This window comes from Indicator indicator, chromosome 18 (assembly GCF_027791375.1).
Source record: "Indicator indicator isolate 239-I01 chromosome 18, UM_Iind_1.1, whole genome shotgun sequence".
In the NCBI taxonomy this organism is placed as follows: Eukaryota; Metazoa; Chordata; class Aves; order Piciformes; family Indicatoridae; genus Indicator; species Indicator indicator.
The window spans coordinates 10,341,798-10,366,226 of NC_072027.1; the positions used below are offsets into that span (position 1 = coordinate 10,341,798).

Sequence of the window (24,429 nt, forward strand, 5' to 3'; positions counted from 1 at the left end):
TGGTTCAAAACATTTGAAGACTGCTTAGAAAAGGAATAATTAAAAGCTCCAAATCCACAAAAAGCATTCATTAACTGAAAGTTCAAGACTGAAAAATAAGATAATTTATCCAAAGCCTATTTCAGCTCATGAAATCGTCTAGCTCTGAGACAGTCAGACAGACAGGAAAGTCCTTTCTACCTCTTTACTAAGAAAAAGCTGGTTCTAGCATTTTAGAAGGCAGGTTGGAATATCCCAAATGGCTTTGAGATTTCTTTTGCCAGTCTCTGACACTGCAAATTCTTTACAAAGAATACACCACTTTTTTTTTTTTCTCCCCTGCAGGGAGGTCCCAGACTTGCACTCCTTTATTTTCACCATTGTTAAATTAGTTTCACCAGTATAACAACAGAGCAAAGCCCAGTGATGTGTAGCAGTAAGAAAGCTAGCTCAGGCCCTGGAAAGAGAATAGCTGTGTAGAGCAGAATTCCATGCTAATTTATTTTCTTTTGTAAACTATACTTTTCAGCAGTGCAAGCTGGCACGGATTGATGAGCAATGCATTCACTGCAGTAGCAATACTAATCCTGGACAATCAAACATGTTGTTGCGAGACCTCACTTAAGTGTTGGCTGGGATCCAACACAACTGTCCTGTTTGTGGACAAGTGTCATGATCTATGTTTCTATTTTGAATGCAAACACTGAATTGTTTATTTGTCCAAAGTACGCTTTAAGTGAAAAGGATAAACAGGGCACAGTAAACATTTACATTCATATAGTGATTCTGTTCCCTGTTTTGTTTTCTCCACAAAACACCTATTTTTCATTTTAAATAAGTTACAAAGTTGTCTTCCATGAATGGGTATATAATCTAAACCTAATTTTTTTAGACCCTGTGCTTTCATAGAAGATTTATAAGACCATCTCAGATGTCCCAGAATAGTTGCTGTGTTGTGGGTCCAAAAAGTAAATGTGTTACTCTCCTAGTTTCCAGGGGAAAAAACCCAAATATTCCATTTCTCTGACTCACATCCTAGTCTGCTCTTAGAGAGTGACATAGACTGCTTGTCTTTTTTCCACAATAGGAGTCTAATTTAGCACAGGATGCTGTTGAACAAAATGCAGATGTAAATTATAAGATTAACAGAAAACCTGTTGTCTAATTTACAACACCACAAAGTGAAGTAAATAAGGAGTGGTTGGTGACCTAATGTAGCACTAGGCTTCTAATACCTAGGAGATACTTATTAAAAGAAGCTACTAAAATAAACCTTTCTAAAGAAGACAAATTGGATCTGTGCAATTATGCTGGGGAATGCTGATTGGCCAAGACATGTTGCTCCTCTTCCACATTTTGTGAATGAAATAGAACACTCCTACTACTATTTTGCCAAGACTTCTTTTTCTTTTATTCAGAAATGGAAAGGGACATTATTCTAAGAGGATACATGAGAGAACAATCTCTTAACAATGAATAAACTGATCCAATGGAGCCAGAAAAAAAAGCCCAAACAAACAAACAAATCCAAAAACTTAAAACTTTAAACTGTATTTACATATTTAGGACTAATGTAAGCATATTTGCAAAAATGGTTATTAATGGTGTTTATACACTAAAAGAAGTTTTAATATTCTGAGAAGAGTGATGCACACAAAAGCCTCAAACATCTCAGTTAAGATCAAACATATTTGAAAAATGGTGTAAAGTTTCAAACTGTTACATTTTAAATCAGGACCAGATTGAAGAACATAATCCCCAGAAAGTTATGATTTGCTGATTTACTTTTTCTGTGTCTTCCTTTTCTATCTACATACAAACCTGTGATTTTTCATATCTGTGATGTTTTTGTCTGTGAATAAATTAATGCAGATAAATGTTTCCAAGTAACAACAAATATTGAGCTCATGATGAATTCATGGAGATATCTTTGGTGTATTCATAGGGCACCAAAGCTTCTCAGGAGCTTGGGTTCACAACTGTTCAAAGGCAAAGACAGTGTTCTGGCTGTGTGCATTCAGCCCACCTATGCAGATTATATGATGCTACCGCTCATGACAACCAGGAAATGAACTCAATGACAGAGGACATTCTGTACTTTTAATCACATTCTTGTATTTTCTTGGTTTCGTAGCATTACAATCTCTCAAACACAAATTTTGAGCACAGAGCTTCAGTGCTGGACTTCATCTAGATTTACTGCTGAAATATACATGGTTCTGCTCATTTCAGGCAAATACTTTCTATTGCTTGATAATTAAATATATTTCTTTTGAAGCTGGTAACACATAAATGTGGTTTATGAAATATTTTATGAAAGCAATTCATTTGCTGTGGGCTAGTTATTTTCATAGAATATCATGTTAGAAGGGACCTCAAAGATGATCTAGTCCAATCTTTCAGGGGAAGGATATAGTTTAAATGAGATGGCCCAGCACTCTGTCAAGCTGGGCCTTCAAAATGTCTAATGTCGGGTATTTGTTCCTTTGTATTACCATGACAAAAGAAAACTGATCCAATTGCTTTATTTACAGTGTAGCTAAGTGACATAGGTGCTACATCATTCATTGGCTTTATAAGAAGCAAAAATGTCACAGAAAAAGCTGGAGCAGACTGAACTTATTTTCCTTTAGGACAGACTACATTAATACACTTATTGAAGGAGAGAACAGTAATGATCAAGTCAGTACTTATCAGGACAAAATTAGTAATGCTATACAATCCCAGTGGTTTAAAAGTAAAGAGCTCCAATTCTACCAAAAGTCCTAGTAATGCTCTGGTTTAAAGTCCGAGTGAAATCTGTGTATGTAACCATCCAAACAGCTTAGTATTAAAAAAAATAAAAAAATAAAAAAATAAAAAATAAAATAAAATCCCCAAACCTGAACCAAACCCAACTTTTACCATTCAATGTTCATATACTAATATGCTTAGGTATTCAAGCCCTCTGTACATTTCTGCAGGATTGATCATGGAGAAATCTGTTGAGAGAAGTCAAAACACACAGTAAACTGGAAACTGTTGGGTTTTGTGGCTGGCCGCTTTTTTTTTTCCCCCAAAGTTCTAATGATGTAGAAGCTGCATAATAATCTCTCTGTGAACCATAAACATAATAAAAGCCGAGGCCATTTCTAACATAATCTCTATCAGCAAGATGCCAGCGCTTTTCCAGATTTCCTAACGGGTCCCTGCTAATTCCATGCCAAAACTAGCAGTGGATTTCTTCCTTTTAATCTCCCCTAATGCCTTATTCGATTATTGTCACTGCTCTCCGACCGTGCACCGTCCCTTCAAACCCTAATTCCTCCACTGGAACAGTCAGATGAGGCTGAACGGCGGTGGCGAATCCAAAGGACGCACACGGCCACAAACACCCCCCACCTCCCCATCCCGGGCAGAGGGCGGCCGAGGACCGCGGGGAAGGGGGTGACCCAGCTAGACTCTCCGATATCCTAAACCGACGGAGTCCCTGGCCGAGAGGGGAAGGATGAGCACAGCCACTTGCTCCAGTTGACGGGTCTGAGGGCACCTGAGCTGTCCTCACACATACCTGAGGCATGGCTCTGCTCATCGCCTGGGTATGCGTCGCTGTGAGGTGAGTGTGCTAGCTCCAGCCTGGCCTTAGCTACACCGACCCCCAAAGGCCTCGCCTTGCTCCGCCGTTGCCCGGAGGAGCGGACGAGGAGGGGATGGGCCCTCTTCCTCCTCTGCTGTCCCCTCGGGACCGGCTCCTTGGACGGCGCCAGTTAGGAGAGAGGGTCGAGGAGGGGTGACGGGGCACGAGCTCGGCCCGAGGGCTGACGCGCGGGGACGGGGCACGATTCCGGCTCGAGGGCTGAGGCGGGACTCGCCTCTCCTGGCAGCATGGAGAAGGCGCTGGGGGACCAGGGCGACGGGCCGGACCTCTACTCGGAAAACATCACTCGGATCCTCGACAAGCTGTTGGACGGCTACGACAACAGGCTCCGACCGGGATTTGGAGGTAGAAGGAAACTCGGGAGAGCCTGACGGCACACGGCTCAGTGAGGGAGGATGGGCGGGAGCGAGCCGACTCCTGGTTAGCGGTTGCCCGAGAGGGTGCGGGGGCAGGGTCCCGTCCTGAGGCGGTGAAACCTAAGAGCCGGGGGGCAGAGGCGGAAAGTTACCCGCGTCCCGCCAGCTTCCAGCCCGTCGGGGGGCGGCCCTGATGGTGCACTCGCACCACAGCTCGGAGGCGTCCCGCAGCGGAGAGCCGCGTCCTGTCAGCCCAGAACCCGCTCCGCATCCAGCTCGTCTTTGTGTCCCGCAGGCGCCGTGACCGAAGTCAAAACGGATATCTACGTGACCAGCTTTGGGCCAGTGTCGGATGTGGAGATGGTAAGGGCCCCGGTTGCCGCCCCTGTGCTGCTTTCCTGGGATTCATTACGGTGGCATCTGAGTTGACCGTCATTAAAGCAGATTACGAAGCTTAATCTTCTTGACAATCTCTAGGGCCCAGCAGAGCAGTTTGGCTGGAGCTGCATATAGCTATTTCCCCGGCTGAGTCAGCCGGGGCAGCCTGCGGCCCCGGCCCGAGGCTGGGCAAAGAGGGCAACGCTAGCCCCCGTTGAGGGCTTGGATAGGAGAGTAAAGATACCTCTTCAGTCTCCTTAAGAGGATTGTAAATATTTGTGGCCCGACACAGGTGTGCAGGAAGGCTGCATGCTGGAAGACAACGTAACTCATAGTTGCAGGGGAAGGGTGCTATTTCTGAGGCTGCTGCTGCTTGTCCTGCTGGGTGCCGCCAGATTCAGGTAGCTTCAGATTTGGGTGAACATTGTTAATTACAGCAGCAGTCCCAGGAAAATACTAAGCCATGGCAGTGAGGACATTGCTGTTCTCATTCTGGAAATTGACTTTGGTCACTATTTTTGCCCTTGTACACTTTCTCCAATTCCTGCTCACCCAAGCCAGTAGTCTGGTTTCCAGGCAAGGAACCGGGGGCCCCAAGGTACAAATAAAACTGTTTTCCATCTCTGTTCATCAGTCAAAGAGAAGGCATAACCTTTCTTTCTTACACAGTTTGCCTCTGGTCAAGGCTTAACTCCATTTCCTCAGCAACTTCTATAGAGAGGCTTCTGAGAATAATGCTAAGAATCCTTAAGGAAAATAACATAGAGTAATATTAACTTGGTATCATAATGTTACTGTGATGTGACTCACTCTCTCTGTGACTATCCAATGTAAGCTGTAGAAGAGGCACCGAGCATGTCTTTTTATGCCTGGCAATTAAACATTGATAGTTTGTTTTTTGCACTTTGAAAAGATACTAAATTAGACATTTATATTTTGTTAGACCACAGTCACTTTGAAGTAAATTATTGTCTCTGAGAGAAAAATTATTTTTTTCTTATTAATATAAAATTATCTGTTTGCTGATTATTTTTTAATTATTCTTTAATAATAAAATATGATAAGTTTTCATAGACTTTTTTTTTTTTTTTTGTTAGTAGCTACTTAATGGTAATAGGATTAAGTGTTTAAGCAGTAAATGAAATGCCATTGACTTGTGTGTTAGGTTCTTTCATGGAGTTACCATACATACAGCAGCCTGGAACTGCTGGCCCTCACATGTAAGTCAACCACCTATTTATTTTCCATAGGAATACACAATGGATGTTTTCTTTCGGCAAACGTGGACTGATGAGAGGTTGAAGTTTAGTGGGCCAACTGAAATTTTGAGATTGAACAATTTAATGGTCAGTAAGATTTGGACACCAGACACATTTTTTAGAAATGGAAAAAAATCAATTGCTCATAATATGACAACTCCTAACAAACTTTTCAGAATTATGCAGAATGGAACTATTCTTTACACAATGAGGTGAGAACCTACTCTTCTGCTTTTGGTTGATCTTTGGCTTTGATTCTTTCAGCGGTGTACCTGCATACCATTTTTTTTTCATTGTCATCTACTATAATGTATTCTAGACTAACCATTAATGCTGATTGTCCTATGCGATTGGTGAACTTCCCTATGGATGGACATGCTTGTCCATTGAAGTTTGGAAGCTGTAAGTTTTTCTGTCTCTTTCGGGTTTTTTTATAGTAATACATTTGGTCTACACATATGTGAGCAGATCACAAACACATATGTGAGCAGATCACAAGTGAGATCCCAGGACACTACTTAGTGACTTAGCTGAAATGTGTAATTGTATTATTATATACTAGAATCTTAGTTTCTCTGAGACTCAGATTGTTCACATGGAACTAGATTTATTCACTGAAGGGTGACGATTGAAGCATATTTTATTATTTATTATTCTTACATGTCTAGTAGTCAAAGTGGGTCCTTCAACAAGACATAAAAGCTTTGGTACCTTTCCCATATTGCTTCTAGTTTTGCAAATACTTAGCTGATCTGTGGTAATTAATATGTGTTTTACCGCAAATAAACAAAATATAGTACCTATCAGGCTCCACCTCAACCATTCTCTTATTGTTTATTTTCTTTGCATTTTGTCATTAATGAGGTTAGGAGCTTGCTGGAGCAAGATGCATGTTTTTAGGGTATTTTGAGACACAAAAGGGATCGTGTTACTTATTTTTGCTTTACAATTACATAAATTAATAACAATATTTTTCCCTGTGTAATTCAGATGCTTATCCAAAAAGTGAAATAATTTATACATGGAAAAAAGGACCTTTGCATTCAGTAGAAGTACCACAAGAGTCTTCCAGTCTCCTCCAGTATGACCTCATAGGACAAACTGTATCTAGTGAAACAATTAAATCTAACACAGGTAAGCTGTTGCCATGTGTGAACTATTAACATTGTAAAACACATCTTGAAAATAATTTTTTTTTCCATATAGAACTGAATTAGTTTAATTATCTTTTGTCATTTTAAAAATTGAAATACTTGGAAAGAATCTGACCATTGTCTCTTAAAAGTCAGCTGTTAAATACAGTCCCTGTAAGCATACAATTTTTTTTGCAATTCATTGGAATTTCCCCTGTGTCCCCACCCCAGTAAAAGCAAGACATAAAAATTAATATTGTTCTCCTCTCTTTCTGTAAGGCCACTTTCCTTTTTTTCTTTTTTTTTTTTTTAATCAGCTTATTTTTTATTATGCACTAGGAGGCCTCTAAGTGCTTTACTCTGAACATAGTATGTTTGGTTTAAGCCAATAACGTTTACTCATACGTTACCAAAATAATGGTACCGTCCTTGTCTCTTAACAGGTGAATATGTAATCATGACAGTTTATTTCCACTTGCAAAGGAAGATGGGCTACTTCATGATACAGATATATACTCCATGCATTATGACAGTCATTCTTTCTCAGGTGTCTTTCTGGATTAACAAGGAATCTGTTCCAGCCAGAACAGTTTTTGGTATGCTGCATTAAGGTCTTTGAACAGCTGGGCATCACATACACTATTCATTCATTCCTTTCGTTGTTTGTTTTAGGTGAATATTCACTTCAGCTGCTCTATTTCCATCTTCAAAGGAAAATAGGCTACTATCTCATTCAGACATACATTCCATGCATCATGACTGTAGTCCTGTCTCAAGTTGTGTTTTGGATCAACAAAGAATCTGTTCCAGCAAGAACTGTGGCTGGTATTTGTGTTTTGTTCTTTTGTCTTCCATTTCATTCACTCTGTTGTGTCAAACAACTACTGTAGTCCAGTGGGGATTAAAAAAGCTAGGAGGTTTTGGTGGACAAAAGTAATTATTAGAATTAAACCAAATAATATCCCATCTGCCCGTAAGGGTCGACAGTCTTTACTCTGAATGTTTGTTTGTAACATTTTTTTTTTTGTATACAGGAAGAGACAGTTTCAGAGTAAATGTCAATGTCTCCATTTGTAAAGAGGAATTTTTCTATTGATTTATCCTCTTATGAAACCAATCTTAGTGAAAGCTTTAAATAAGTAAAAATCACATGGGATGGAATTAATCTCATCTGACATAAGGTATATTAACACTTACTCTGAAGCGCTCTCTTCCCCTTGTGTACAAAGACAATCTAAGCAACTAGCAAAGGATGTTAGACGGATCAAGTTAGGTGAGATGAATCCTGTCCCTAGTACAGGTTGGAGTTGCAGTGTGAGAAGCTATATTGCACAGCAGGGGCATTTTTTTCTATCTAGTTTGAATTAATGCTCCCAAAGCTTTGAGTTTTGTTTCAATATTTAGTATGTGCTCTGCTGTTAAACTTGGCACAAACCTCCTACTTCAATATCGATAGGCTCTGAAACTGTTAAGGCATTCATTGTTAAGGTGTAAATTTGCGCTGACTTGAATTGCTGTCTTTAGAAAAACTATCATAAAAAACTAAGCAAAACCAATAAAACTCATTAAAAAAATCATTAATCCACTACCCATACATACATGCTTTGTAATCCTATTTTCTCTTAACCCAGTATTTCTATACAAAAAATTACCTTTTTGAGACTTCAGTAAAAAAAAAAAAAGCAGCTTTATGTTCCCTAAGCATAAACAATGCAAGTCTCATAATTCAAAATGAGTCTGTAACTGTAGTTAGCAGGCTGCAGAATTTGTATAATTTTATTTCAGTCAATGGGCATTTTCTACCTGCATGGAATGGTATTCATAAAAGCATTGCAAACTTGTAGGAATGTTAAGTGAACACAGCTTCCTCAGGTGCCTCTGAAGAAAGATCCAAACTTCTGTTCTTTGAATCCCCATTGGGAGTTCAGATGCAGTTTGGCATCATTAAGCACTTAGAAGTATTATTTTCTGGCAATTGGGATTTCTGTAAGTGCTTAAAAATACTAAAATACCAGGCAGCAGATTTTCCAAGAATGTCTATTGCAATTGAAGCACAAAATGTATATAGGGAATTTGCACACCAAGTATGATGTACCTGATTTGGCTTTATGTTGCATTGGTGGACTATATACAGTTACATCCTCTACAGCAATGGAAGTCAATTCTGTATGCTTGAAATAATGTTTGAATAAGTCTTCAGCTGATTCAGTAATAATTGCATAGAGTTCAAACCCCAGAATAGCAACTCTTTAGATGTCACACTGAAGAGTAAATACAGTATTAGAAACAGAAAATATTTTATAAAAATAGTAAAATACGTGCCTTTCTCAGTATTGTGCAAAATTAGTGATATTTGCATTTTTAAGGAATAATTCAGTCCTCATTCCATTCTTATTTCTCCCAGTCACAGTCTGAATTTATAATCCTTACTAATTCAAAATCCCATGGGTTCTGAATACCTTCATAAAAGGAAAAGAGGGCAAATTCTTTATGACAAAAAAGACTTCCAGGCCCAATAGAAAGAAAAGTTTTTAAATGGAGAAGGTTTAATATGGAAATGTCTTCTTTCCAAATTATATTGTAAATCCTTGAATTCCACAGTACCATTTTTTCTTCTTAGCTATCAAATTGTTAAGTTTTAGAGAAGAGAAATTGATAGGATAACAATGGTATGCCAAAACCAGCTTCTGAGAGCAAATTCATTTAGCAACTCTCTTTGCCTCCAAAATGGATGTCAGATACCCTTGTAGATAATATTACAATAAATACTCTGAACATTCTGCAAAGATAAATTAATTGTCATAAGTACCTGCTCTTTACAGATGTGCAAGTGAGAAATGGGAGACCTGAAGAGGCACTCTTCCATTTTCTATAATTGTGTCATTTTAAAGAACAGTAGATTGCTAGCATGAAATTGCTTATTTTATGTGGAGCTATGTGCATAGCTCTGTATATATGTGAATATGTATGTGTGAAGTTTTATGAAGCATGACATTTTCAAAAATTTCCTAGAATGAGAAACATAGTTATTGGAGGTCTGATTTTAAGTATGCTCTGAAACTGATTCAGCAGTGGCTATTTCACATTTTTATATGCCTTTATCTAATCTTTTTTTATTCCTGGCAAAAAGTTCATCTGTTATTTTGCAAAAAGGTAGTAGTCAGCTCAGCTTCTCCTTTCCTAGCAGGTCACCCTGGGAATTTTAAATTAATATCTAGTCACTAAATTTTATTTATAATAAAGTCTCAGATAGGGAAAGGTGTTTGAGTTCTTTTGTTAGTTTAATTTTTAATAGAAAGAGATTTGGTAGTTCAATAATTGCATTATGTAACAGATTCTTCAGAACTCACCAAGAAGTGTTCAGAGTGGAAAGACAAGGATAAACAATCATCAGTTACAGAGTTTACCAACAGTAATTTGGCATTCAGTTTGATAAAGTAGTTTTCCACACTGCAGAGAATTTCATTAACATTCACTCCACATTGAGAGAAGTCTTATCTGTATCTGTAATAGAATGGGACTCCTATTCCTGTGTTTAAATTCCTCCTGCAGAAAGTTTTTATTCAGACACAGAATATATCATTTTTTATTACAAACTAGCACATGGACAGGTTCTAATCTAATCACACATCATATTGAGAAGTTCATTCTGGACTTTGAAAGTGACGTATATCTCAGCATGCTCGGATTCACATTATTAAATGAGTCTGGCAGTTTGGGGAGAAATGAGAGATCCTACATACCTTTATACCGTCTCCTATTTGCGTTTCATTAAAACCTCTTAAGTAGTGACATTGGGATGCAGTTAGCCTTAGACAGTTTGCAAGCTACAGCATGTGAAAGAGTTGCAAAAACCTGAAAATAATCAAGTTACCTTGTGTTGATGCTGCAATATGCAATGACACTGCATCCTTTCCACTGAGCATCATTCATAGCACATTGATTCATCATCACAATGTGGCATCATAACGTTTTCTACTTTCCCACCTACCCTTTCCCAACTTCAGAAGAGACTAGAAGAGGGTATTCTCCCCCTTACTGTCTTTAAATATCTGCAGTTTCCACATTCTAGCAGGCATAATTATAACCAAACATGAGTCACAGAGGCTTAACATGTTAATGAATGAGTTCTTGCACTTTTTGCTTGTATCAGGCAACAGTGGGAAGTAAGTACATTTCCTACATTATTAATACTGTACACTCCAAACCAGAAAGAATAAATTCATGAATTCACTTGAAGAGCACTATGGGGCCTATGAGCTGCATGCCTAGATTTGTTACATAAAAATAGATAAGCAGCTCTACAGAAGGAGCTTTTCTGTCCTTCCATTTTTGTAACTGTGGGTGCTTTCAAATCAAGATACTGTAAGTAAATCTGAAAGAATGTATCCAGTGATTAAAGACAACAGCACAGAGGACCAAAGACATTGGTTGAAATATTTAGATGATAGCCTGCCACTGATTTGAATGCATGATTTGATTGATGCAGTGAGGGTTCTGCAACAACAGGAGAAAGAGGATTGCTGTTAGGAAATGACAGTACGTTAATCTAGATTTCTGCCAAATGTTCCACCTATTAACACCTCAAAAGTATTTTTCATAGTTTGAGCTTGTGTTATCACAGTTCCAAGAAGCTGCACCATGTGTAGTATGTAGTTAATTTTCAGTCTGCTCAATGTATTAAGGAAGTTTGTTCAGGTCCTTTAGATCTTGAAGCCAGTGTACTTGAATTACTAAGAATGCAAATACTCATGAGTCTTGCTGGTTAGCTCATACATAGGATGACAGCTAAAACCAAAAAAGTTGGCCTTTTAAAAATATATATGAATTTAAGAGTAGCAGGGCTGAAGCAAAATTCTAATGCCCCTGTTTTCTATCTCTTCTTTTCAAGGAATCACTACAGTTCTAACAATGACCACTTTAAGCATCAGCGCACGCCATTCTTTGCCCAAGGTGTCCTATGCTACCGCCATGGATTGGTTTATAGCTGTGTGCTTTGCCTTTGTCTTCTCTGCACTTATTGAGTTTGCAGCTGTCAACTACTTTACCAATCTTCAGACTCAGAGAGCAATGAGGAAGGCAGCCAGGGCAGCAGCACTGGCAGCAGCACTATCAGCAGCAACTGTACCGGCAGAGGACGAGATTGTCTCGGTAATTGCTTGCTTTTCGGATAATAAGCATCATATAGGAAGAGGCAGCTGAAGTAGTGAATGCAAAACAATATTAAAGTGATCTTAACCTGAAAGAGATTATGTAACCAGATCATGTCTGTTTCTCAAAGACATTGTTCTTACTTCAGAAAATGAAGACTTCACTTATTTGTACTGTTTATTTAAATTTGTGATATCATTTACTAGAGAGATGTTTATTTGGTAAGATATTTAAGGAAAGCCATTATTCTGTTACCCATAATACTTCTGTTGAAGTATTCTGTTGAGCAATACTGTAGGCAATACAATCAGGCAGCTGTGGTTCTCTCAGAAAGTCTGCAGGCACTGTACAATGGAATGAACATGTAGTTATAGGACAAGGGGTAATGTTTTTAAACTGAAAGGGGTTAAGGTTACTTAGAGAACAAAATTCTTCACTGGTAGTGAGGCACTGGAACAGGTTGCCTGGAGAAGTTGTGGATGCCACATCACTGGAAGTGTTCAAGGCCAGGTTTGCTGGGTCTTTAAGCAAACTGGTCTAGTGGGAGGTGTTTCAGCCCAGGGCAGGGTGGTTGGAACTAGATGATCTCTAAGGTCTTTCCCAACCCAACCATTCTATGACTCTCTATGCATTGGCCAGATGATTATGTGATCACTGTAGTACACTGGTATTAAGTGGGTTATCTGGAAGAAGAGGAATTAGCCTTTACATAAACTTGGCATCTGTTGCTTTCATAGAAATCTGTGTTGGTGGAAGCTTGGTGAAAAACATAAATACAAAGATTAAAGATAGATTGGAGTATATGCAAAAGACAGGAAGACCTCCCAGTATCAAAAAATTATGCCAGAATTGCTTGTAAATATTATTCTTTACATCTCAGGCTATATAATATATGCCGTCTCACAACATATGTTAATGATGTATTTATCTCTATAGCTCTCCCGATTTTAAAATCAGTTTTACTACCACCACAATTTGAGAAACTTGCAAAATCTTTGAGCCTGTAGTTCAATAAGGAAGTCAATCTAAGAGCTACTGAATATTCTGGCAGCACCTCACCCACCATGTAGAAGTTTTGAAACATATGCTTGTAAACAATAGTTAAAGATGCAACATTTAGGTACAGGCTGAGTTCCATATAGTAGTGAAACCACAGCATCTTGCTACTGCTCCTAATTTAGAGCTAATCAACAAACATTCTTCACTTTAACTGGGAAGCAGTTATGCTTGTAAGCCATATTGCAGCTGCTTAAAATTAATATTGAAAGAATCTGAGCACATTGTAAGATGTAATGAAGGTATTTTATTTTCACTAAATATATAAATTTTTAAACCACAGCTATATAAAGAAGATAAAAATGAAAGTCCAAAAAGTTTAAAAGGAGTTTGGAAGCAAATGTTTGTATCAGCCTGCATTGAAGTGAAAGCAGAATAGCTCATTTAGTTTTAGCAATATTTGCAATGTTCGTATCTACATTCATTTTAACTAGTAAACCTTTACATTTAAACCATACAAAAAACAGAAAAAGAGAGTAGCATTTGCCAATATTTAGGATATACTTCCCCCACCCCCCTTGCCAGTATCATATTTTACTGAGAAGTACTCTGGACTGAGAGCAGAACATTGCAACAATGGAGTAAAATAATAAAATGACTGTTAAGACTGAAGGAACTTTAAAGTGTACTAAAACTTAATTCTTTTGTTGACTTTTTTTTTGATGGCAAACTAAAGAGATTACTTGGATTTATGTAGCATGAGGAGAATATTGATAGCTGCTACACAATGAAGAGTAATAATAGCTCTGGTATTTCCTGCACATAGTTCCTTATTCAAGTTTGAGTTGATCATAGGGAAGTCCCTGCTAAGTGATATGAAAACAAGTTGGCCTACTCAGCACATGCTACTGCAGGTGAATTCACAGCAGATGCTGTGGAGCCACTACCCTCACCCTGCTCCCCTCCCCAGTCTCTAGAAGACAACTGTTCTAAAAAATAACCCTCTGCCCAGGTATACTAGAACATACTCTGGGTGATTGTGGCTCCTCCAGTACTTGTGAGTGAGATTTACATGGTCTGTGTACCATAGCAGACCATGCCAAGCATAAACTAAAATTCCTATTGAATCAATCAATAAAAGATAAATTGAACGACTAGAAGTTCCTTATGAAGAGCTTCATCCACAAACAAGCAAAGAGCCAAACTGAAGACAAACTTTTCTCATTCTCCTTTGCTAGATACTTACTTAGTAGTTTTTCTCAGAAAAAAAAAAGCAAAAAGTAATCATCTAAGAATTAAATAAACATCTAGGAGAGACACTGCTAGTTGAAAACAATTTTCTTGTTTACTCAAGAAAATTGTTTTCAACTAGCTTTCATCCACTTGTAAAGCTAGTGTGATTTTCACGTGCATGAAAGTTGTGAGAATTTTAGCTATATGAAGGTATAGGATGAACAGCAGTGAACAGTGTATCTAAATGCTTCTGCATTTATATAAATCATATTCTCATGCTTTGCCTAAGAAAAGCCCAGGGAGACAGTTTAAGTATAAAGGAAAATTCAAAAGAATTATAAGACAGCCAGTTAGAAATATTTGCTGCTTGAGTGAGAGCATAAACTCATCAAAATAAAAGTATTTACAGAATATATTCAACTCTTTTTAAATTCCAAATTAATGTTTCCTGAAAAAAAAAATCAAAAGTCTTCAAAATATGATCTGAAAGCCTTCTTCCCTCTCATTTCTAGTTAATTCTATTTTAAATTTTGCTTTATTCAAACAAACAAACCTTTTTTCTCCTGGGTTTTTATATTGTAGCCAAACCCCCTGTACTCTGAGAAAAGAAAAATGGCAGAAGACCAAGTTGTGCTCTACTGTACTAATGAAACTAGGAGAAACTCTGCTAAAGTCATTGGACTACACTGGTTTCTGTAAGGGAGAGAATGGCCTGACTGTACTCAGTTAACTGATGACATCCCAGCATGCGTGTTCTGGTTCCAGGAAAGCCACTCTATTTACCTCAGTTAACTGAGGGCAGAATTTGGCTTGCTCTCTTTGTCAGCTGCAGGCAATCCCTGTGTGAAATACAAAACTATGGGTGTTCCACTCCAAAATATGATGGCAACAAGCTGAGTAGTCATCTGGACCCTGACAGAAACCTGGTTTTATTCATGTGATGGCCAACCTTTTTCTAGCATGTAAAAGGAAACAATATATATATATATACACACACATATATATATAAAACCCTCCACATTGTGGCATTTAGCTTTCTTAATCCATATCATATGTGTATTTTCTATATCAATAGAAAATACATCATTCTGTATTCACATTCATCATTATGGCTTTCTTTATCCAGAAATAGCCCAATACTGGAAGTTACAGGGGAAGGAGAACTGGTGATACTGTCTGGAGTGCATCATTTGAAGTAATACTCTGTGATATGGTCAGGGAGTACATGCCCTGGATCAAAAGAGACCCTTTCCATGTTGGAGATGACAAGTAAAAGGCAAGAGACTGCTACAGGGTGGTAGTTTGATTACAGTTATGTTCTAAAGGACCTGTTGTTTTACAGAAAACAGCACAGAGCAGTGAAATACTGCTGGGAGAGCGGAAGCTCTCCCTAAAGACAGCCTAGTCCCTGTGTTTCCAAACCAACGTGGCTTGGGCAGAAAAGGATTCTTGTTGTCTTTAGCAACCCTGCCCAACTGCAGAGCAAGCCATATGCCACTTCAGTATAGAGGATTTAGTTTTCTATAATGATGTCAGAATATATTGAGTGTCGTTAATGAATATCCTAATGTAACTGAAAGGAGAGCACTACCATCTGAATTATCAACTACTCTTTGTGAGTTCATCCAAGAAACAGATAAATGTATTGAGGCTTGACTAAGAACATGACATTTAGAATTGAATTAGGGAGACCTTCCTGATCCTCCAAAATTGCAAATTATCAAATAGACTATCAAAAAGCACACAACAGTTTTCAATTACATTGACTTTTTTGTCATCCCAGCAAAGAAAGTATCTGCTCATTATTTGGTTATACCTGAGTTAAATATTTGTCCAATTGGCAAAGCCAATGCAGGGCAGTAAGGAAGGTTTAGAATTAGCTGATATCGTACAGTAAAATAGAAAAATTCTAGATTCATTGGATTTAGACCTTGTTTTGTTCAACAGTAAAGTCTAATCCCAATACCTTTATTGTAGGAGGGCAGTGAAAACAAACTAAAGTTAAATTATAGGAAAAACCCACAACCTAACCTCTAGTGCTGTTTGTGTGGTTCTGTCTCATGTAGACACTCAAAGTAGTTTCTGTATACTGCAGAAATTTCACTAAGTAAAGGTAGACAACGGGGATTGTTCTGGACTGACACTGGTACACGACTTTGAACATTTAAATCTGTTTAACACAAACACATTTGACAGAGGTTCTGTGCTAATTATATGATTCTTCTGATATGCTACATCTAAATGTTAGGATGGGGCTCTAGTGCAGTATATTCACTTTGAAAGTAGAATGATCAGTGTTTCAGTCTCTGCTGTCTTTAGTGCTTACCTGGTTTATATGGTAGTAGCTTTAATGCAGTGGGCATGCTATGATTTTCAAAGTTGTTTTCTGCCTCTAATGGGTCTTTCGATTTTCCATGCAAAGTAAGCCATCTTGAAGTAAGAAGGTAACAGCCTCTTCACCTAGTCACCTTCACCTGATGGTAAAGCTATATTTTGAGAGAGGTGAATTTCAATCTCTGAATGTTAAGATAGAATTTGAACATGGCTTTTCCATGTTCCAAGTGACTAATTTAACGTAAAGTCTTTTATTAGGGCAAAGCATGAAAAAAACTTAAATTTGCATGTTCTTCCCCATGTTTCCAGGAAAGGAAACTAAGAATTCCTAAAGAGATGCTTAAAGCTAGGACTATTAATGACTGTATTCAGCTTTTAATTATACAGAACACCGTTTATAGATGTTTGCCATACCCATTTTAAAAATTAGATTTCACAGGTGAAATATGCAACAAAATGTCAAATTTATAGGTTGTAATGAATCTCTGGCACGAGATGGATACTCAAGCTACACAGGACTGTAAAGATTGAGGTGCCTTAGTGCATGCCCTAAAGGAGATCTTACATAATGTGAACTTTCCTGTGGCTGCATATGGATTGTTGAGTAACTGAGCACAATTTTTACAGATCACACTGTTGAATGTAAATGCTAAACTATGCTTAACTCTCTCTTTAGGAGCTAAGTCAGAATGACTGACATTGCTCAAAGTATCTACTAATGAGACAGACAAAGAATGTTAGGCATTTAATTTAGTATTTTGCCTTGTACAGATGTTGTGTTTCAGTACTAGTTTTGTGGAGGTTTTGGTTTCTGTTTTTGTTTGTGTGTGTATTTCATAATGTCAGCAATGGTCAAAATCCTTAGTCAAGTAATGTAAAGAAAAGGAGGAATAATACATTTTTTGCTTAATGAGCCTCTCTTTAGTACGTTGCCTGCAGGAAAAAGAAACATAAGTGAGTAAAAGAGAGATAAGTAAGGACATACAGATACTTATTTGTTTAAAGTTAGCCAGTATCTAAGTGCATACATAAGATAGTCATGTTACTGCTAGGTCATAAACTAAACGATAGTGAGGATATGCATTTGCAGTACAAACAAACTCAGACCAGTAGAGAACTTTACAAATGTGAATTGCAGAAATCTCTTGGAAAACAGAACAAAGTGCATTCATACGTCACTGTTAGCATCCATATAAAAATCAGGGGAAAAAACCCAAACCCAAAGAATTCTCTTTACTATAAGGTTATAAGTGCTGTATTTTTAAAAATCGGGAAGCCAAACAATTCACTGAGAGCCTCCTGAGATACTCTGAGCATAACCAAATTCTAGTGATGTTGATGAGAGTTGTGAGACAACAGTACCTTTGTAGTGGTTTTATAGATGAGACTGCTTTGAGAACTTTCTAGGGGACAAGGTAGCTGATCTGCAAAAGCTTAATAGAAGCCTGTATGCATTCCAATCTTTCCTAGTCTGGTTTTGTAGAATCTCACATTAAATAGTGATCTTGTAATCTGTTCTGTGTCACTGGGCAGTCATATGTAGTGACAGGTTTAATTGCCTGATGGGATTAATATTCCACATGAGTGCAAGAGTACTCCTCTGAATCAAGATTCAGTAACTTAACAAAATTCATCATTTCATTATGGCATAGTGTGCCAAGCCTCAGGCTTCTTGTTGCTTTTGCTACTTGCAAAACAGTCCTTAGTGTTTGAAGGAATGACTTTGTGAACAATGCAAAATAGAGTATTCATTCCTGTTTTCTGTGCTTTGGTTAAATTTCATGATGCCATTTTAGGTAATCTCTGTCAAAAGAAAAAGTTAAATTTAAATGTAGTAGACAGATCATTGTAGCTGCTTGTCAGGATTCAACTGTAATCAAAAATGGTATGACTTTGTCTGACTGTCTTGTCCTCTTGGTTTAGCAATGAATTCCCATGAAAAATATGAGTTGTGGCAGCAGCTGGGGTTGCAAGTCTGATCTACAGTCAGCTACCACACTGAGAAACATCTTAATTACACTCCTGAGATAAAGTTGGACCTTGAATTCCATATCATGGGTAGTAGTTTACAAGAAGTGATATACAAGAAGTAGCATACAAGAATATAATCCTGACCCTGACTTGCTTGATGGGCGTGTGAGGGTGTTAAAGGCAGTGTAAAGAACTACTCAGGGACTTCCTTAATTAAACCAACTCTAAATTATCTCCTCAGCAGGTGAAGAGCATGACAAAAAAATGTGGCTTTAATGAATATCAGAATAGGCTATTTTAGGTAATGAGAAGTTATTAATACCAATTCATTGATAGAAATGAACCTAAACTGGCCCCAAAGTAGGAGCATGTTCAAGTTAGTTAGTATTCTCCCCCGGTTCTCAGGATACGTGTTCACTCCAGATCTCCCTGTTTCCAACTTGAGATGAAATCACATGGGAACCATTCTCCTTCAATAGGAATAAGACTTAATAAATATTACAAATAAAATAAAAACCAGCATTACTTTTCCAAATACTATGCAGATCATCACAATGATTTTACTACTTCTACATAATAAATATTTTCAGTACTGAATATCATACACAGACCATATGCTACATCTGTTCTGCTTACTGTTAACTCCATCACTTCAGTACAGTAACTCCTGATTTATGCTTGAATAATCCAGAAGAGAATTTGATTCACCATACATCAGAACATGGCAGATAAAAAGCTACCTTGCAGTGAAGTGAAAAACAAGCCACCTTATGACCTCTGCAATTCAGTTCAAAGTAGGGCATACCAGCAAAATGGAATAGCAACTTGAATGAAAGCACTAGCCCAGGCTTGGTTAGTCAGTCTGATTATAGAGTGGGATTATTATAATGATTAGTGCAAGTGGACATGGATAACCCTCTTTCAGTTTCTGTAACACATCTGTAGACCATCCTCCATTTAAATCTGTCTGTTGCTTGCTGTGTTACTGAAAAATGCAAAAACAAACATCTGTGTTCCAGATAGGCACAGCCTCAGATTATGAATGCCATTTAATATCTGTTCAAAACATGACACGAACCATGTAATGTGTAGATGGCAAAGTGGAAGGAGGAGGGCTGTGGCAAATTGGAAGTGTTGATGAGTTTTGGGGGAACAAAAAGTACAATATGTAAAACATATATACAGATAAAGCAGAAAAAAAACTTTTTCCCTTCCTTTTCTCTCCACCTTTTACTGAGACTAAAGTCAGTTGTGAGGAATCCATCTTTCCCTAATTTCAATTGGATACCAGTATATTCATCCATGAGCAGAACGTTGAGCAGTATCTTGTTCTGATAGCTTGGCAGTAACATGGACCGCTAAAAGCATAATTCCTGTTATAACTCTGTAACAGGAGATACCAGATGTGTTAGCCTAGTCTTTTATGTAGAAAGTGACCCAAGTACAAGAATGAGCAATGTACTTTAGAAAATGCTGCTTCTCCTTTGAACAACCTCCTCATTTCTCTGACTAAAATTTGTTTCCATGCATAGAAACTCTGTAAGAGAAATCCCAAAAATGCTGATAGGGCTACACTTAAGTGAATGATTGTCATTAAATCACTTCCAAAGAAGGACTTTGGAGATTTTGTGTCTAACAGCATTTTGCTACCTTAAAACTATTCAAATGTTACTATTTCATTTTACAATAGATAGGTATGTCGTTGTGTCGTAGGTCATTTACATTGTCTCAAACCTCCTTTGTTAGTCATTTAACTGTTTAATTCTGTTGACCTAAAAAGCTACTTACTCAAACCCCAAAATTGTGGCATGTTGTGCAGTTTTGTGCACAAGATTTTTCATCAATAATCTTAAAATAATTTTTGCAATTCTTTACTGATGAAGCTTTAAGCTCAATCTCATCTAAGATATTGTACATTAGCACTGCTATTTAAATTCTAAGGTATTTCTCTTATTCCCTAAAAACAGAAAACTTGAGTGCTTTTTCATTCCATCTTTTTTTTCTTTTCCTCTGTTGTAGCTTCTGCTTATTACCATACTAAAATTACAGGCACCTATTCTTTCATGCTTTTAAAACAAAGCTTTAGGCCACAAATATACTTCTCTCTATTTACATTATTTTTGTGATATTCTTAGCTTGTTCTATAGCAGAGAAGCAGAATAAAATTAGAAAGTTGAGTAAAAAGGTGGAGAGAAGCTTAGTGATCACAAAGCTTAAGACTTTGTATGCAAAAATCACCCTTTCCCCTCCCCTTTTTTCTTTTTTTTTTTTTTCTTGTACAGCATTCTGACTCCAACTGTAACCTGAAGAAGCGGGTAAACTCTGTAGCATCTCAGACAGACCAGTCTCCTGAAGCCAGCATAATATCAAATACTGCATCCCAGTGTCAACCAGTGTCTGTTCCTCCACCAGCCCCACCACCTGCTATTGGAGGCACAAGTAAAATAGACCAGTATTCTAGGATCCTCTTTCCAGTGGCATTTGCAGGATTCAACCTGGTGTACTGGGTTGTTTATCTTTCAAAAGACACAATGGAAGTGAGTAGAAGAGTTTTTTTAATACTTACTGATGATATGTTTACTTGACCCATGTTAATTTAATTTTTCATTTATTCTTGCAATTCCAGTTAATCAGTCTTTTCTGAGGAAAGTTACTGATAATAAATCAGCTTTGTTGTCTAGCAGTTGTGGCACTCAATACACAGCAGAAAGGCCATTTGAAGATGAGAAATGTAAACACTTATCTCTGTGCTGTGTTGAGCAGAACACTTTGTGTAAGACAACATATGACTCCACTTTCAAACAAACTAATCTTAAATCTTCCATTTTGTAATCTTCCTATCTGCAGTAAGGAATGGTAGAATTATCTGTTGAAGCAATACAGTGAAGTAGATAAGAACTTTAATATCTCCGAAGGTTTGCTCAGTGAAGTAATAAGATAACGGTCTCTCCAAAAAGTTTGTTATCCACTTTATACCCATAGTGTGAAGAATAGCCAGCTGCAGTATATAGATTGTGAATCTGGATTCCCTATTTATATAAATTTAAACTCTTAATTTTTCCTGTTTCTTCATACAGCTAAACTATTTTACTCAGATAAAGCTGCTAAATTCTTTGCTTATATTTGTTTGAATCAAGCAGAGAGTGATCATGTCATTAGATATCCATGAGGTTCAGAAGAGATGTGTGCCCTGCAAATTGAGCATGTCTAGAATAATCAGTTAGTGATTAGTCATTAAACTTTAAGTCTTCAGTGCTTTAGTTCTCTAATTTTTCCCCTTTTGCCTAAATACAGCTAATGGTGTCCCATTTTCTTGCTAAAAAATATATTCATTTGTCTCGTAGCCATAGAGTTTTGGAATCTCACTGTATGTTGCAGTCAGTGATTGGTACATTTAGCTTTATTTAGTCCAGCTAGAGAGATAATGATGGTATTTAGATAGTACTGACTGCACAGAGTCCTTACATCAATAAAAACAGAGGCTGGCAATTTGGTATGAGTGGTGAGCAGATTGTACCTTTATTTCCTAGATTAGAGGTAAAGCAGGCCAAGGGAAATCTCGTGGATGGCCAAGAGATGTTGCAGTTCAAAGTAACAAGACAATGCTGATCGGCTGATTGGTGGTGTCTTGCCTCTGCCTGAAGCAGAGGCTACTAGCCTCTAATTTTGCTGATTTTTGCTCCTAGTACGATCTGTAAAATGCTGTCTCTCAAAGATGGAGTGTGCTGCCAAGCAGTTTATATGAAATCAGGAGGGCAGGAAGATAGGAGGCACTATCTCTTACAAATGTTCCTGCAGATGTCTCTCTCAAGAGGTCACAGCTGCTAACTCCTGGCCACTCAAAATTTGCCCAATACTAAATTTAGCATCTGTGTCAGAGTTACTGATCCTGCTATTAAAATACTGACTACGTGTGCAAATTACTTATCTGAATCAGAGGAGGGAAGCGTCAAAAAAGCTCATGCATAATCATTACAGCTTCTGTTTAGAGGCTGGGTCCTCAGCTTATGTAGCTTGCCATAAACTCCAGTGATTTTATTCAACCATTCACATTTTGGATCTAGAAATATTTGGAACATAGTTACCATTTCCCCTGGTAGTGATGAAATATTTACACCAAGCCTTGTATATTAACTGTTATATTAGAACTAGGCTTTTAAAATACTTCTAAAGTCTAGGACATAGTGCTGACTATAAATATTTTTAAAATGCCACTTTTGCAAGCTCACCAACATGCCCACAAATTCAAAAGTAGTCTTGAAAAATTGACAGAAAACTAGCATCAAGATTTAGAAAACAGAAGAGTACTGACAGCTGGGATGTTTTGAATGATGAAGAATGTAAACAATTGTGTAAAAATGTTGATCAAGCTCTTCTTCAGAAATTCTGTTTTCCTGATTGTGTACTCAGTTGTAATTAATCATGACTGTGATATACATTGCTGGGCTTCTAAATCAGTATATTGTGTCACTTTACCAGTTGTTACTCTCAAGAAAAAACAGGATTGTATTTAAAAAATACATTACAAATATGTAAGCCTTTCTGTTCAGACAGAGGAGGTACAAAAGTTAGATGAGCAAAGCAAGGTGTGCTTTGAGGCCAGTTTAACTCAAGCCCAAAAGATTAAATATTGTTAGAGTATTGTTTGATGAGGAACTTTAATTTCATTTAGAAAGTGCATTTTTGTGCAATATTTCAGGAATTAGCTTTTCTGGTTTTTTTTGGAGTTACTTTGTTGAATTCATTTGGCTTTTGTTTAAAAAACAAAACTGAAAAAAAATTAGTTCATTGAAATAACAATAACAGCATTTTCTGAATGGAAAAAAAAAATCCAAGTTTAAATTAAGTGCTTTAACTGAATGCTTTTAATGTGTGGATGAGAAAAAAAAGTTATCTTCTGGCCTTAATACTGAAATACGTGGTTCCATGCACAATTGGAACAAGTGGGAAAACATTTAAGTAGCAGTCATTTTATGCAACCTGGTACATAAATGATATTTGAATGTGAACTAGTTTGCATTGTGGAGCAGCAGTAGTGTTGCAGGACAACAGTTATATCAGTGAAAGTATAGAAATGAAGCTAATACAGTTCTCTGCCTGCATTTTACTAGACAGCATGTTATTAAACCCTACTACAGCTAAAGGACAACATAAAAGTAGAAAAAAATGAGGTAATTGAAAATATGTATATGAAAGAATCCCTAGTTGAAATAACAGATGTCAGTTTTCATATCCCAGAAAATGCTGATACTTGTACCATAAGCCCCCCTTTCTCTCTAAAGGTTTTAAAACTGTAATGCTGACAGATGCTTAACTGTAGCAATATGACTGTGCCATTTAGAACTTGAAAAAAAAAAAGAAGCATTAAAGTTATGCTAAGAGGACTTACTCCCTCACTACTTAAGGTCAGTTTCTAATTAATTTAGATGGAAAATGTGAAGATATGACATCCCCATGTTTTATACATGTAAAATGGAACAGGAATGTTTCTATAAGTGTGTTTTCTTATGTAGTATACAGTAATATCTGCCATTCACAAAAAAACTGTATACAGTAGCAAACAGTACAATTTGTCTAGATTAGCCCAGTAAAGAGGTTCTTGAAAGGAGATCAAAGCTATGTGACAAATCAGGAAAAGTTCCAGACTAAATCTGGGAAAGTATTTAGCTTCATTATGTTAATATTTATAAAGCTTGCAGTGTTGATTGTTATATCATGTTTCAGTTTAAACACTGGAAAAGTAGAGGTCAGGAGAAAACAATCATTGCCATACATACTCACAATTGAGCTTTGATGATCCAGGTAATGAGCAACAAATTCTAAGAGGATTCTCCCTTATAATATACTTCTATTTTAAGTCTGCTGAGATAGTTAGACATTGAGTGTTTTTATTGGTTAACATAGTCGTTAACAACATATAGCTTAAATTTCTCTCTACGTTTTTCTTCTAGTTTTTTGAACCTACTGCAATGCATCTTCGTAATGACTATCAGCCCAACTGA

At 37.3% G+C, this 24,429-nt stretch overlaps 1 protein-coding gene across 1 annotated transcript; it reads left to right on the top strand.

The window, feature by feature from the left end:
• The first annotated feature begins 3,536 nt into the window (after positions 1–3,536).
• GABRA6 (gamma-aminobutyric acid type A receptor subunit alpha6) lies at positions 3,537–24,429 on the top strand. Its single transcript, XM_054389390.1, has 10 exons — positions 3,537–3,574; positions 3,843–3,961; positions 4,268–4,335; positions 5,601–5,821; positions 5,929–6,011; positions 6,600–6,743; positions 7,186–7,338; positions 11,634–11,893; positions 20,710–20,964; positions 24,379–24,429. Exons 1-10 carry the CDS (start codon positions 3,537–3,539, stop codon positions 24,427–24,429), a joined length of 1,392 nt encoding a protein of 463 aa, XP_054245365.1.